Genomic DNA, 15,928 nt, shown 5'->3' on the forward strand with positions numbered 1-15,928 from the left:
ACGTGAGGAGAACATGGGAGCAGAGACCTAGTGTGATAGGATATTAGCCCATGGCTCCTGCTCAAATATTAAAGTCAGTGCCATACTACAAGGTCTGCAGCTGCATACACACACATAGCAAGTATGAACTATATTACTGCAACAACAATAGGCATATCCAGCTTTTTGAATTAAGACTACGGTGATATATTTTCAGTAGTATGTTTAGGACTGTGATTCATTAAGGTGCAATAGAGTCAGAAATATTAGAATCTAATGAATATACTATACACATATGATCAAATGGATGAATTAGCATTGCTTAATCTTTACATCTTTAGTTTGACTGGAGTGCTGAGCAGACAATAACACTGTCAAGCTATGAAGCAGGAGTTATTGTGATCTGTTTGATACTATGGTATTTGTAAGGCACTGTTTCTGCAATATGTGATGTGCAACATGCACATCAATGCAAAAGCAACAATATCAGGGAAAACACATTAGAAACAGCCTTCTCTCCTTACTGATGCCAACAACAACGTAACGGATATAAGGTTTAATGACTTTAAAGTGTGACAATTAAAACTAAGCATGATGTATTACTGCATTTCTTAGTTCCTAAGGTATGAAAACATAGTCGCATCGTTTCACTTTTTGACATCTGACAGTGGTCTTTATATTGTGTCGAAAGTTCATGATGAATGGACCAACAGGAAGGACTTCAACAAATGTTTTGTCAAAACCTTTTTTCTCCCCATTTGTTACTGCCAATTAACTCGCCCGTTCATAGTTTCCCCTAGCACTAGGAATTCTCCAGACACTAGGAGGGTAAGGACTTAACACACGTCTCCTTCAATACATGCGAAGCCAGCCGCCCCTCCTTTTGAACTGTAGCCCACCCACCCGCAGAGAACACGGCCAATTGTGCTTTCTCAGATTTTGGTCGCTGATGGCAAAGTGGCATAGTTTTAGTTTTCAAACTTGCAACCCCTGGGCCATAGTGGCAGTGCATGACACTGCTAAGCCACTCAGAGATTGAATAAAGTTTTTTTAAGGATTGTTGTTTCTAGCTTGAAGTTGAGGGTTTTTGCGTGACTGTGACAATATAACTGTACTGAGGATTACAGCAATAAGAATTCACCTTGAGAGATTCTCACCTTACAAACATGTTTACCACCAAACCTTTTTTACAAGGAGAATCATTTCCTGAATTATTCTAAAACGCCTAATAAATGACAGAATTTATTAACTTATCCTCTGTTATCCTGATCCGAAGGCATCCACAGGGCTGGGCAGAACGTATAAGCTGTGTGTCAGCTTGTGGAGAGTCTGGTCTGGAAGACAACAGCATGTCTCCAAATACCTGCAGTGCCTCAGCAAAGATGAAGTCATCAGAACCATGACTCAATCCTCCCCCTCGGCAAAGAGGGCAGCCACATTTTCAACTCTCACACGCAAACACACCCACCCTCCCACACACCATATTTTTGCACACAGGTAAATTCTTCAAGATTCTGAGTTTCCCCAAGGAACTCCTAATCCAGACTTACCTCTTCAAGGCACATATTCACACACACACACACACACACACACACACACACACACACACACACACACACACACACACACACACACACACACACACACACACACACATCAATTTAAAAGGAACATGTGGTTTGTGTTTACCCCTGTGGTAACATTATGCACCATACACAGTATACACTAGTTTGTTGGTTGCTGTGTTCCACTGGCAGGCCCATCTTATGTAGTCATACGATAATTAGAGTCCCGTCAGCAGACATCTTTATATATATAGTTTATAACACTGATCACAACTGAAAGCTCATCATTTGCAGCAAAACATGAGCAAATGTTCAACACTACCCTGTTTCGAAAAGAGAATAAACAAACAGCCTGAAATAATCAATAATCAGCCAAAATAAATGCAAACATGGCAAGTGCAAACAACCTTGTGTTTGTTATTTTCTCTGCAGTTATGAGCAGTTTTTGTCCTTGCTGATTTTTGACTGTACCCCTGTGTGTGCGCATATGTGTGAAAAAGGAGGAACACACATAGCCTTGAGTTTTAGATCATCTCCTCCCCCTGCAGGGCTGAGCCCAATCTCTCTCTTTTCCAAACTAGCACACTTCACAAACAGCACAGTTCATCCCCTCATGCCCCACAACTTATCCAATATTGAAGAGAAGCTTATATGTGCTAACCCCACTGGGCTGACACTTTGGCTTCATCTGATGTAAGAGTGATTTGAAGGAGGCAGTTGGCATTCAATTTGTTTAGTAAAGGCAGGGTGGCAGTTTGTGTCAAAAATGATGCACCTAAAACATACAGTGCAGTCTTCATGTAAAGAAACAGCAAAGTTGGCTCCTTTAAATTGAGGATGTTTACATGTATACTGCACAAATTATAGGGACACCCAACTCTTTGATATACACAGACTCCTCATTTTAGGGGATGGTAAATAATTGGACGGTTGGAGTTAACTCTGTTACTGTTGTATCTCAGCCTGAAAACTACAGAAGTGCCAATGCCAGTAAAGCAAACCATCAAGAGGAAACAAGGTAACTATCAGAAGCTCAACCAAAACTGGTGCCTTTTTTAACACACTTTTGAATTCATCAATTTCAAACAATCTAGCAGATGAGGTGGCAAACTGAATACTATTTACAACCTTAAAAAGAATTAGCACACTAAGAATGCTCTGTAGCATGTTATCATTTATATGTAAATGACTACGTTAATGCTGGTGTATTCTTGTCTTTATGTTGGAGTTTACAACTAGAAATGATCTTCACATTTCGAAAAGATTAGCCTGTGTAATAGTGGTGGAAAGAGAAAAAGGATTAAACAGCTCATGATCAATTCTGTATTATTTTATCTGTTTTTTCTGTTAATCCATAATGCAATCAAACCCAAACATTTACCGTCTAGCCTTCCCAGAAGTGTAGCGTCTGTTACTCCAACAAAGGGTATTAATTAGTAGTTTCCTGTAGTAATTCCCTTTGGTATTAGTATTCCTGCAGTAATCCCAGTGGTACTGAATGAAGCTTCTTTACTCCAGAGTTCCACTGGACCTTAGACCAATGCTGGAGGGCTTTCTTGTCCTTGAGCTGCTGCTTGGCATTAGGCATGGTGACTTTAGGTTCAAAGGTCTACTGGCTTTTTCAGTCTATAATGCTTTTCTGTGCAGATTGTATAAACTGTGAGTGCATAACTGAACGCATGTGTCAGCATTGGGGGCACCTTCAAATAGCTGAATTACAAGGAGTGTCTGGAAACCTCTGGACATATAATACATGTTTATATCACTAAAGCAACAGTGTAAGACATGTTTAGTTCCAGTAATGAACTAGAATTAGAGACTTAATTCTAACTAGAGATTGTTGATACACACTGTACACTGTTCAGTTGTGACGTAGATTTGTTGGTCTGACTCAACATATTACAGCTATGTAATCACTGTATGTCTCACCGTACAGCTCTTACTACCTACTTCTCTAATTGAATTAAAAGATCATTAACAATGTTTGCTGAACAATCTGTAATGCTAAAGGAAAATGTATGTTAAATGACTGCAAAAACCTGTACAAACCTGGAACGGTATCTTGCATGGTTGAAAGTTTGCTTGAACAAAAATAATTTGTTTTAAACAACAAGCCACAAATTGAAGCTCAGCACCTTCATACGCAGAGACATGTACTGGAATGAAATTACTGCATGCTTGTTTATACACTGTGGCAATTCATAGCTAACATTTATAGGCACCTTTTAAGAGTTGGTATCGGTATTCAGAATTGGCAGATAGTTGAGGAACAGGTATCAGTATCAGTATCGGAAAGGAAAAAGTCATATCTGTACATCCCTATTAAAAAACATATAATTGACACTGGCAGTGTATCAACACATAGGACCATCACTCACCAGTCGTTTGAGGACACGGAGCAGTAATCTCTGCTGTCTTGGCTCAGGATGTATCTGCAGCGTGTGTGCAAGGCTGAGCAGATCTTCAGGGTGCAGATGGTCAGCTCCATCCCCTCCATACAGCTGAGCCAGCAGTGACACACACTGACTGGCCTCCTCATACACCTCTCCATCACCACATGGCAGCTAGGGAGAAAAGAGAGCAAGAGAAACCAATTCCAATTCCAATTCTAAATAGTTTAGATAAACTGCATTCTGTGGCCTAAAACACAACTCTAAATAAGACAAAGATGTCTTTTCCCCAGAAACACATTTTAACAAAACTGATAAAACATGACCTATTGCACTTAATATAGATTCATTAGCTTTGTTAATCTCCATGTACATAAAGGGGCAAATCTGCAATGCTGTCCTACACAAAAGTAAATATACACCTACAGTGATAAAAGCAAAATTTAAATTTGCTAATTGCTTAAGTGAGTCATTACTTATGAAATAACCACATTTTAATTGACTTTGCAATTGGCTCCAGTACTGTGACTGTTCATGTCTTCTCACGTTATTTCTTTTTTGTCTCTGTCTTTTACTAATTACTAATTATGTAAAGTTGCTTTGTGACGACAACAGTTGTAAAAAGTGCTATACAAACAAATATGACTTAACTTGACTTGAGTAAATCACATGTACTTTAATACATAAACAGCTCCTAAAAAGCTCACTGTTACAGACGAGAGTGATGTTTGTGTCCAAGACCCTGTTTACACCTGATTGGTTTATGTATATCAGGATTATATTTAATCAGTTAATTCACAGTTCTAAAAGGTGTAAAATGACAGACTTATTATGACATATTTTAACCAGATGTGTTAATGCATCCATGTATGAAAATCAAAACATCTCCTCATACTGCGAAGGCCCTCTCCATCTGCTGTTCTGCATAAAGGGAGGAGACAGCACCCCTGGACCGCTGACACTTAACTCCTTAGTTCATTTATACAGTCCACGCTGCCAATGTTTATGTTGAGCTAGTTGCTATTTAGTAGTTATGTTCTCCATAGTGTTACTCATTCCCAATTTCTTCTTTGCTAATAGTTAGGACTCCCGGAAAGTCTAAACTATTTGTACAATGGAGGTTAAAACACCATATCAACATATCAAAACTCCGAAGGTAGTGGTACTATGTGGGGATGTTTTGCTGCTTCAGGAGCTAGATAGGTTGCTATTATTGATGTAACCATGAATTTCGTTCTGTTTTGCTGAATTTTTATGCAGACTCCGTATGACCTGTAGACATGTAGGACCTGAAGCTGAAACAGGTTATGCAGCAAGACAATGATCCAAAAACAGAAAAACACATCCAAATCAACAAAAAAAAAATCAACATTTTGGAATATTGAACCCAATATAGAAGCTGTGGCAATGCTTCAAATGAGCAGTTCATACCTAAAAGCAATTTATTTGATTTAAAGCAGTTCTCAAAAGAAGAAGTAGGTTCAGATAGGGCTATGAAAGATAGGGCAAAAACACTCTCTGAAATAATATACCTTGAGTTGGCCTTATTCCCAAATAAGTATACTGGAGGAAGAAGGTACAAAACAGTGTGATGCAGCAATACAGGCAGTGCTATCAGTAATACAGACATTAGTCCTAAAACAGCTATAATTGGGGGAGTGCGCCAGTGATCCTCTGAGACTGACACATTCATAGTTATGAGGCAAATATGTCCATCAGGGGAACGGTTACAGGGGCAGGGAGTGAGCCCTCTGAAAGCAGCACTCGTCAATGCCCCCGCAGACAGGCAGAGAGAGACAGAGTCATGGGGCCATGGGGATTTTCTCTCCCACTCTGCGGTTCCTCTCAAAGCTGGCGGAGTGAGCTCTGGGATTCCAGCCTCTTTTTCAGTGCTGATCCGTTGCTGCCCCCTTCCATAGAAGCCTAATCCCATGAGGCCATGGGGCAAGGGCCAGCCGCGCCTAATCCCGCCCTTCTTTGTGATGCCGCCGGCCACTCCAGAATGGGAGGAATGCTTAAAGCCTAAACAATGGACCCCAAAGAGCACCGCCTCTCTCTGGCCCGGCGGCTTGACGAGGGGCGGAGAGGAGAGAGAGCCGCGGGCTGAAAGGCCTTTGGTGTCTGCGCACGGGCTCACTGGCCCAGTATTGTTCACATGCCAACACAGAGTCAGCGCAGAACAAGAGTTAACACCTGCTTAGCCAGGCTCATAAAACCACCTTGTTTACTTAGCACGGCTAGTGGATGCACCAGGGAAATAGGGCAGAGGAGCCTAATGGGAGTGGGTGGCTGAAAAGCAGGCAGGAATCAGAGAGATTAGGGTGTGCTAATGCCACTGTGTGTGCTGAAAAGGCTGATTGCGGGAGAAAAAGAGAAAGAGGAGAGCCAAGGCCTACGGGGACGTGTAGCACTGCTGCCCTCTTATGACCTCCACATGTGCTCCATGACAGGCAACAGACACTTCACACTACTTTGTCCTCTCTCTCATTCACACACGTACAATTTTATACTGTTTATAGGAATAAACAATTTAAGTGCACTTAAGACCCTGAAATTATCCAAATCTTTTAAACCCTTTAATACCTAATGTTCATCATGTTTGTACTTAAAAAGTAATTTGCTGCATCAGACATCTGTTTATGCTTAGCACCTTAAACTTCCAGGTTTTAATTAATGAACTAGTCATTAATTAAGTGAAAATCTATGTAAACTAGCCAATAGTGAGGATAGGAAACGATATGTGTACAGGGTTAACAAAGGGTTAATAAAGTATTGTGATGAGCAAAGGGGCTTAAGCCCTTTGTACACTACAGCTAATGAGTAAGATGTGTTGTCAGCCCATGTACCCCTGAATGCTCCACAAACAAAACCTACAGAACACTCAATCATGCCCAAGTCACAATAGTAGAGAAATTTATTAAAACACTGGCTGATGCTTTGGTTAAACTGCCACTTTTCTAAGGTGGGGAGACACTTTTTGTGATTCTGCAATGCTTACAAAATGTGTTTAGCCAGTGAGTTCAGTAGCATACCTACTTCCTAAGAAACTACCCTATTTTAGATAGAGTTGCACTCCTAATCTAAAGGAGCATCACAATGTGTGTGCTAGGATTCAAGTAGGCAATTTTAGTACTTTTAACATCACTGAAAATGTAGTCAGTCTTTAAAGTCTAGTGCTCGAATAAAGTTTTGGAACTCCTCAGCAAACTGTGATCCCAAGCTGAGTTCAAGTCAAGTTTAATCTCTTCCTTTTAGAAACAAAAGAAAAGACAAATCTCTCTGTGTGCTCTATAGAGCTCAGTCCAGCTTTTACTTTGTTCTTCATTCTTTGTCTGAATTGTGAATTGACCCACATTTGACCTCCACATTTCAATGCAGACATATTATAAGTTTACAATTAAACATGCGTATCATGCACAAAGCCAAAGGCAATAATAGCACCTTAATTTGCTTGCTATTATTTGATTTGCTCAAATACAATCATGTTCAAATGACAAATTACACCAATGCTTCAAACATTAGACTGGTGTGGAATTACAGTTCAGAAAGTTTTAATATTGGATGACATCCGTAAGAATGTAGGACAACCTTTTTAATTTATAGTCCTCACATTTCGGGGCATCATAAGCCAATGAAAGCATCAGTACATTTACAGTGGCATGCAAACGTTTGGGAACCACAAGAGATTGGAGTTTAATTAGCTATTAAGAATTATGGCTTGTTCACAATCATCATTAGGAAAGCAAATTTCAAAGCTTTATAAAAACTACCAACAATTTGCAGTCATGGGCTTCTCTAAGCAGCTGCCTAACATTCTCAAGTAGCTGTTTCCCAGTTCATAATGTAATTAAGAAAAGCCAGTTAACAGAAATGGTGTAGTGGAAGTCAAAAGAAAACTTTCCAAAAGAAAAAAAAAGCTAAAAATGTTCCTGTTTGACTGCAAATGACCTTTTGAAGTAAAGTGGTGCAATGTTTTACTGTGCAGCAACACCTGCACTAACATGACCTTCATGAAAGAGTCATCAGAAAAAAACTCTCCTGGATCATCGCCACAAAATTCATCATTAGAGGTTTTCAAAGAAACATCTAAACAAGTTTGACATATTTTGAAAACAAGTCCTGTGGACTGATGAGGTTAAAATAGAACTTTCTGCAATGAGCAAATGCATGTTGACCTGAGACACACGACTAGACTAGACTAGACATGTTCTCCACTTGTGTTGGACACAGATGGAATTTGGCCTCTGCCTTTAACACACACAGTGACAGTGAGCACATGGGCCTTGATCAAAGGCCCAACACTGGCCAAGCCTGGGTATCCATCACAAAACCCTGTTATCGATAAGCTCGGTGCTCTAACCACTGCCCAACTGTTAAGCATGGGGGTTGCCTTCGACTTGTGTTACAGCCAGTGGCACAGTGAACATACCACCGGTAAAGGGAAGATTGAATTCAATAAATACCAGCAAATTCTGGGAGAAAACATCATGTTTCTGTAAAACAGAAAACGCTGAAGATGAAAAAAGGACCACTTTCATACGTCAATGATCCTAAACATTCCACAAAACCCACAATCTTAAGAGACGCAAGCTAAAGAATTTGTCATGGGCCTCACTGGATCTAAACACCATTTAAAATCTGTGGATGAAACAATACCACCCAGAAATCACAATTAAAATTACAACTCTCTTTCCCAATGACAAATGGCCAAAAGAAGAACTGAAATACTATTACTTGGTTACAAAAAACACTACAGAATGTAACAATTGCCAAAAGGAGTGTTGTTAAATATTGACATACGTAACAGCATGGTGCCCAAACTTCTGCTTTTGTAATATTGCTTAAAATATAAAAGAAATGGGTCATCTATTTCATCATGCTTGTTGGAAATCTGGTCATCTTTTACTCACTTTCACATTCACAAGAACAGAAATTTTGATCAACGCCTGCATGACACTAATCTTTTAGAAAATCAGCACCTTTAGCAGTTCAAGACAGAAGATTACTTGCTGATGTATATGAGCCATAAGAATGGTGGGTATCTTTCCTAAGGATGCTATGTGAAACCTGTAATGACAAAATCTTTAGTACCTGCTTGTTTCTTGTTGCTGTTGTAGTTCCCTTACTGTGCAACAGCATTTCAAGAGGGGCCAAAGATATATATAAAAGATACAGGTCAGTAAGCATCTGGGATGACGAAACTTGTTCATGATTTCTATTTTGCAAACACTACAGCCTTTCTAGCTGTAGACTAATGATTAATTGTTTTCACTTCCCTTCAAAATATCAGAAAATAAAATGTTAGCATAATTTATGGAAATAAATTATAATGGCAATTTACCAAAGTGAAGTGCTTGAGGACGTGGTTCTGTACTAGGCATGGAATCTAAAATGCAATCTGTCGGTATCCCCCCCCATCCACCCCTCATAAAAAAAAAATCCATCTCTATAAAAGAACCCTGGAGAGACAGTCTGTTCAACTGCTCCTAGGGCGCTAGCCACCCTTGAACACTCACACCCACACACAGACACACTGGTGTCCTGCATTATCCCTTTCAGGTGTCACAACAATGACCAGATCGAGCCAAAGTCACAAACAGTCCTGCGTTCATGCTCTCTCTCTTTCAGCAAACATGTAGTGGCTGGACTCCAGGGCAGACTCCATAGGAAGAGCACTGAGATAGGTGTGTTAACCCCTTAACACACTCAGGCTAATTATTCACTAAGGCATATAATTCAGTAATTACAGGGACTTCTGTGCTAACTGGTGGGGCTATTTTGTGGTAATAGCACTAATAAAACTATGCATTATATATACTATGCTATATACATTAAATATTCAACAGATAATTAAGTTTGTGTTTAAATTCAATTATATATGAACAAGTGTGTATATGTGAATATTAATGCAGTGTAATACAATCTGTATTTTTTGTTTCTGGGCTCCCCCTACAGTTGGGGAGTGTAATTCATTTTACTTCACCATGGCAAATACGAGTGAACTCCTACTCATGGACAGCTACACATGCACAATTGTTGAAAAGCTGAAGGACTGTAAAGGGAAAGGAGCATTATGTAGCTGTAATGTAAGAGTAATATTACAGGACTGGACCTGGGTTATGCAGCATTTCGCAGTTCTTGGGTGAGGTCTCATACAGCTTCACCAAAGTTACAAAGTGCAGTAACAGTGTTCTAGCCGGAGTGGTAATGACAGACACCATTCTTCCTATTACAAGTCAGAAGGAAAATTAATACATAATGTCGCTTAAAGAAACGTGGCACAATGTAAAAAAACTTTTCATGAAATATAAATCATAATAAAAATGTCATGGTATCCATTGACCTTTTTTAATCTGCACTTGACCGTATTTGTCCACTGGCTAAACTCGATGATTCTGTGGGAGCAGGATAACGTTGTCATTTTGATGTGCTGAGCTCAGTACTGAGCTAAGTATGTATGAAAACTGACTTTTTTTCTGCCACACCTCTGCCAACAGAGCAGTTTGGCAGTAGGAGTAAGTATGTGTTTTCGCGCACACACACGCAGTGAGAGTAAACAGAGAGCCCACGATGCATGGCCCTGGGCGGGTGGCAGTGCCATCCCCCACATAAAGCTTTAGAGCAGCTGCCCTCTGGGCCTGTTCCTCCATGCCATCTGTGAGATTTACACAGCACAGTGCATTGCCATGCAGGCACCAGAGTGGCTCTCATTTTTTCTTCTGAAAAACACTTTTTCTTGCTCTTCAACGTCCTACACTGACATTCACACAAATATAAAAAAGACATGCAGGTAAGATGCTGCCTTTTTCTGATTTGTCTACTAAAGGATCTTAAACACAACTCACAAAGACTGACTATATGGCACCGTTCGCTCTGCACCTGAGCTGCTTTTAAAATTAGGTGGATTTGTACAAACATCCAGTCCTCACTTGCAAAAGTGGGGAACACTGTTAAGAAAAAGAAAGAATGCTGGTAGCTACTAAAAGCTATACAAAAGGCATTTACCAGTTTCTATTGGCAATGGAATTCAATCAATTCCACTGTGTACTGGCACCTTCCATGAATTAGATGGAGAATAAATGTGCAGTCCTAAACTGGCATTATTATTAATACTGGCAAGAAATCCTAATGCAGTTAGAATACCTAATACAACACAGTCATAAATTAATTAACAGCAATTAAGGCATAGGAGGTACCCTGGGGGGAGCCACTACCTAAAAACTCTATGGATGAAAGGGCTAGCACTATATAATTCATAGATTGATCACTCTAATAAGGCACATGGAGTAGAAAGAATGAGACAGAGAACTAAAGGTTAAAGGATAAAGGTCTGAAAACTGATTGGGAAACTGAATGGTCTAATATAAACACCACCTCCAAAAATGTTCCGCCTTAGTTTTAAGATAAACCACAGAATATTTTCTACACTCTTTATGTTAAGATGATACTACCTGCAAATTCAAACTGTACCCGCTCTATCCAAGAATTTGGGTACCATGATGCATGTGATTTACAAAATCATCAAAAGTTCAACGGAATCAAATTTCCAAACTTTTTTTTTTTATTCTAAATTTTTATATCTAAATGTTATTATCATATTATGATATTATGTTTATGTTGCACACCTGAGCAGTAGAACATTCTTGGTGGTGGTTTGGTGATCAATCATTTATAAATAGTTCTGACCAGAAGAGGATGGGTCCACCTTGTGAGTCTAGGTTCCTTCCAAGGATTCTTCCTCTAGCTTTAATGCCAAAAGGCTCATGAGGCTATTTGAAAGGTTATATTTATTTTGTATCTGCTGACAATTACTGCATTTTGATGTTTATATTGTTATATATTTGGGTTTGGAAAGTCCATCTGACTGAAATCCAGTGTATCCAGTGAATCCAGTGTATTTGCAACATTTCACCAGATGTTTCACAGACTGTTACAACTAGCCCCTCAGTTTGTTACAATTATTTCCATCAATTGGGTAAGTAAAAGTAATATTTGCACCTAAGCCCCTGTTCCAACTGGTAAATGTTGTCTCAGTAGACGTAATATCAGTCCAAATAAGTAAGTGGTAGGATGTTGATGATCTTGAACACAACTTACCTTTCATAAACTCTTAATTCATGTCAATCAAATATTTGTTTTCTTTTTTTTTCCAGACTGACCTAACCACTTTCTTCCAATTCTCAAAATAATATAGAATATGTTTTTGTATTGATTAGTAGTAGAAATTCATTTAAAGGCTATTAAAAGGTGCTGACCAACAGGGGCCAGGTCTTACTGATCCAAAGAGTTACTTGATCTAATATATGGCTCATATTGCTTGCCAACTCTTAAATAATACACACTCCTTTGTTTTATATGCACAAACACAGACACATTCTCAGACACACTGACCATTTGAATTAGGAGGCTGTTGAGATCTGTGAGCGGCTTGTTGACAAGCAGGAGCTCTTCAGCTGCTTCCGTGTCTCCATCACTATCAGACTTTAGTGAGAGAGAAAGAGAGAGATAGGCAGAAAGGGTAAGAGATTTTAGTCTAAACGGACTAAACAAAGTTAAAACAACCAGTTACTGATTATAAACTAGAAAATGCAATACATTTGATGTGTAACAATTAACTCTAGCTATTTAGCTATTAGCTATTTCATATTTGATTTGATAATTGGGGGCAACCATGGCCTAAAGGTTAGAGAAGCAAACTTAAGACCAGAAGGATGCTGGCTCGATTCCCAGGACGAGCATACACAGCTGAGGTGCCCTTGAGCATGGTACCTAACCCCTAGCTGCACCTTGGGCGCTGAGGTGGCTGCCCACTGCTCTGGGCAGATGTTCTCACTGCCCTAATCACTAGTGTGTGTTCATTTCCATAGATGGGTTAAATGTGTGTGTGTATGTGTGTGTGTGTGTGTGGGGGTGGGGTGGGGGGTGGGGGGTGGGGGGGGTTCCGCTGTGATTTCCGCTGTACTGCTGTGCATTGCCAGTAACCTGTGTTTTATCTATTTGATTAGCAAAATGATGATGAGGCCTGATTTTAAAAATGGGGGATTCCAGGTTAACACAGCTCCATGCCCAGGCAAGCAGCAAGGCAAAGGCAGGGCAGAATGGATAAACACAGACAACGGGTAGAGTCACTCACTGGGGTAAAGGTTAGCGCATAACGACTTGTTCTGAGTCACAATGATTACATGTGTACACTCTCTGAAAGAATACCACTCGTGTAGTCCAAGGAAGTTGAGTGGCTTCAGTAAATGCTATTTTTAACTGAAATGCTTCTTGGAGTCTGCACTGCCCAGCGGTGCCACTGTTATGCCAAAATGCATGCAGCACAGTGTCTACAACCACCTCAATAACAATAACAACCTCCTACTCTATTAGCAGAGCTGTCAGCAGGAGACACTTAGTTCCACCAACAGGGGAGAGAAAGGGAGACAGAGAGGGAGGGAAGAGGAAAAAGAGAGAGAGAAAAAGAGAGAGAGAGAGAGAGAGAGAGAGAGAGAGAGAGAGAGAGAGAGAGAGAGAGAGAGAGAGAGAGAGAGAGAGAGAGAGAGAGAGAGAGAGAGAGAGAGGGAGGTTTAAAATAGACACAAACAACACAAAACACTGAAACTTTGTATATGGCAGCAGTCAGCGAGAGCTGTGCTAAACTGAGAGTGAAGCATCTGGTTCAGCAGAGTTCAGCTTTCTCCTCTCTCGTGCCTGATTTCTGAGCTCTACTCCCGCTCATATTTCTGCCAGGCTTCTGGAGAATGTCACAGGGACTGACAGTCTGGGGCAACATGATTATTCCCAGCCGTTGTGGTCATATGGAACGCTACACAATTAAACTTTACTATTTCACATTTAAACGACAGCCTGAGACACTAAATAGGCCCTAGAAGAGGGATAGAGAAGGAGAAGGAGATAGCAAGACAGAGAGGAGAAGGAAGAGTAAGAGTGTGTGTGAGAGAGAGAAAAAGGGAGGTAGAGAGAGAGAGAGAGGTGAGTAATAGGAAAAGTGTTAGCGAGGACTCTTATCATTATCACCCAAATGAATTTGGGTTTTGCAGATGCTTTTTAATGAGCTTTGCATTTTCAGAGAAAATTGATTTCCATTACGTATTCTTCTTTGCAATGTCCGTGCATAAATATGTATGGAAGTGGGACAGAAGACAAAGAGCTGGAGCAGGGTAATGAGGGCCAATGGGAGAGGCAGGGTGGTGCTCAGAGGGGAGGGGGACCTTGTGAATCCACCATGTTAGAAGTCCAACTTCACTGTTCTCTTTCCCATGGGCCTAGTGGAGGCACCACACACACTATAGAGTAACTGAGCTATAAAGATCAACCTGATTGTACAGCTCAGCAATATATCACCTAACGGTACTGGCGACACTTAACACTATTGTTTTTCACTCTGAGCAGTATTAGCAGATAATGAACATTATATTCTATAAAATAGCAGTGCCCCTGTTGCCATGGCTGTAGAAATGCACAGCCATATCTGAATATTAACCAGCCCTGGTTTCGAATGAACTCAAGATGCCCATTATATCAGCTCCACTTTCCATATAGGAGCACTCTGTAGTTCTTTAATGAGGTATTATTTGGGAGGTGGGTCAATGTCCGCATTGCAGTGTTGGTATGCTAGGGCTCATATCTTTTCATACTGCCACTAATGCAATGTCACTGGACAGCTCATTGTGCTAGGAGGAGAACACTAACTGTCAGTTCTGTCCTGTCAGTTAACAGATGCCCGTGTTGGCTAGCATCATGCTGAGTGATGAGGGGTGAAAAAGAACCATCTGACTGACCACAAAGAGAAAGAGGTCAATCATGCCCACTTGCGCTGCCGGCCACAGATGGCTGTGTCATCGCGGGGGATTGAACAACACAATCTCCTACCAATGGGCCGAGAAACGGACATTTAAGAACAGACATTTATAAAAATGTTTGTACTTGAGTTAATGAGCATTAACACTCATTACTGAGTAAATTTAGTTCAGTGACTAGCTGCAGTATGTAATCCTCACAGCTGGAGAGGTTTGCTGCAGCAGCAACTCAGAGTGGAAGTGTGACAACCACAGTGATGATTCTATTCTGGTCTTATCTGCATGCCAGTTGTCATTGCATAACAATGTAATCGTCAGTTAGGAGAGGACCCAGACATGAACCCCCTAACAGCACGCCTGGGGCGACAGAGGCAGGGAGAGACTCCCCAAGGGTGTGAGAGTGTGTGAGAGAGAGAGATAGAGAAAGATAGATGGAGAAAGAGAGAAAAAGAGAGTGAGAGAGAGCGCGAGGTGGGGCTGACACTAGACAGCAACAGAGTGAGGGATGTTTACTGATCAGAGCAATGGAAAGTAAGGGGGAAGGGAATGTTGTAGAAACGGAGTGAAAGAATAGCATAAGGGTGGGAGAAGTTAGAGGGAGGAAGAGAGTGAGAAACGTGTTAAAGAGAGAAAGGACTGGAGAGTAGTTACCTGTAGAGCCAGTCGGACCACGGAGGAGAGGTGTTTGAGCAGGCAGTGAATGATGTCCAGCAAGGAAAGGAGAATGGTGCTGCAGCTTTTTACTCCTGACTGCTCCTCTTTCTCCACATACAACACTGCAGCCTCCACAAACACACCACATACCAGCTCGATTATACCTACAGAGACACAAACACAGACATCTATTAGACCTGAACAATGACATTTATCTAAACATGCGCTACATGGCCAAATGTATGCAAACACCTGAACATCCACATTTTGCAATATGACTGGGGGGGACTTGTTTTCATAGAGGCCAGCAGCTTCAGGCAATGTTCACATTTAACCATTAGAACGAGAAAAATGCTATCATTTTCACTGTAGCACGATTGATATGCCAGGCTGGTTTGAGTACTTCTAGAACTGATGTAATGGGATTTTTATTTATTTTATTTTATTTATTTTTATTTTACTCAGAATGGTACAATAAACAGGTTATCAGAACAGCGGGTTCCGAGCTGACAGAAAGGCTACAGTAACTTAGACAACC

General features: G+C 40.6%; 1 protein-coding gene across 2 annotated transcripts in view; it reads right to left on the bottom strand.

Moving 5' to 3' along the window:
• The window catches only part of ulk4 (unc-51 like kinase 4), a 91,871-nt gene that overhangs the window by 11,292 nt on the left and 64,651 nt on the right, over positions 1–15,928 (bottom strand). For both annotated transcript variants that reach the window (XM_072679612.1, XM_072679613.1), the window contains exons 33-35: positions 15,388–15,554; positions 12,326–12,415; positions 3,923–4,108 (exon numbers count right to left, since the gene is read on the bottom strand). In XM_072679612.1, the coding sequence (XP_072535713.1) occupies positions 3,923–4,108; positions 12,326–12,415; positions 15,388–15,554 (443 nt within the window). The remainder of the gene's footprint in view (positions 1–3,922; positions 4,109–12,325; positions 12,416–15,387; positions 15,555–15,928) is intronic.

This window comes from Salminus brasiliensis, chromosome 5 (genome assembly GCF_030463535.1).
Source record: "Salminus brasiliensis chromosome 5, fSalBra1.hap2, whole genome shotgun sequence".
Taxonomy (NCBI): domain Eukaryota; kingdom Metazoa; phylum Chordata; class Actinopteri; order Characiformes; family Bryconidae; genus Salminus; species Salminus brasiliensis.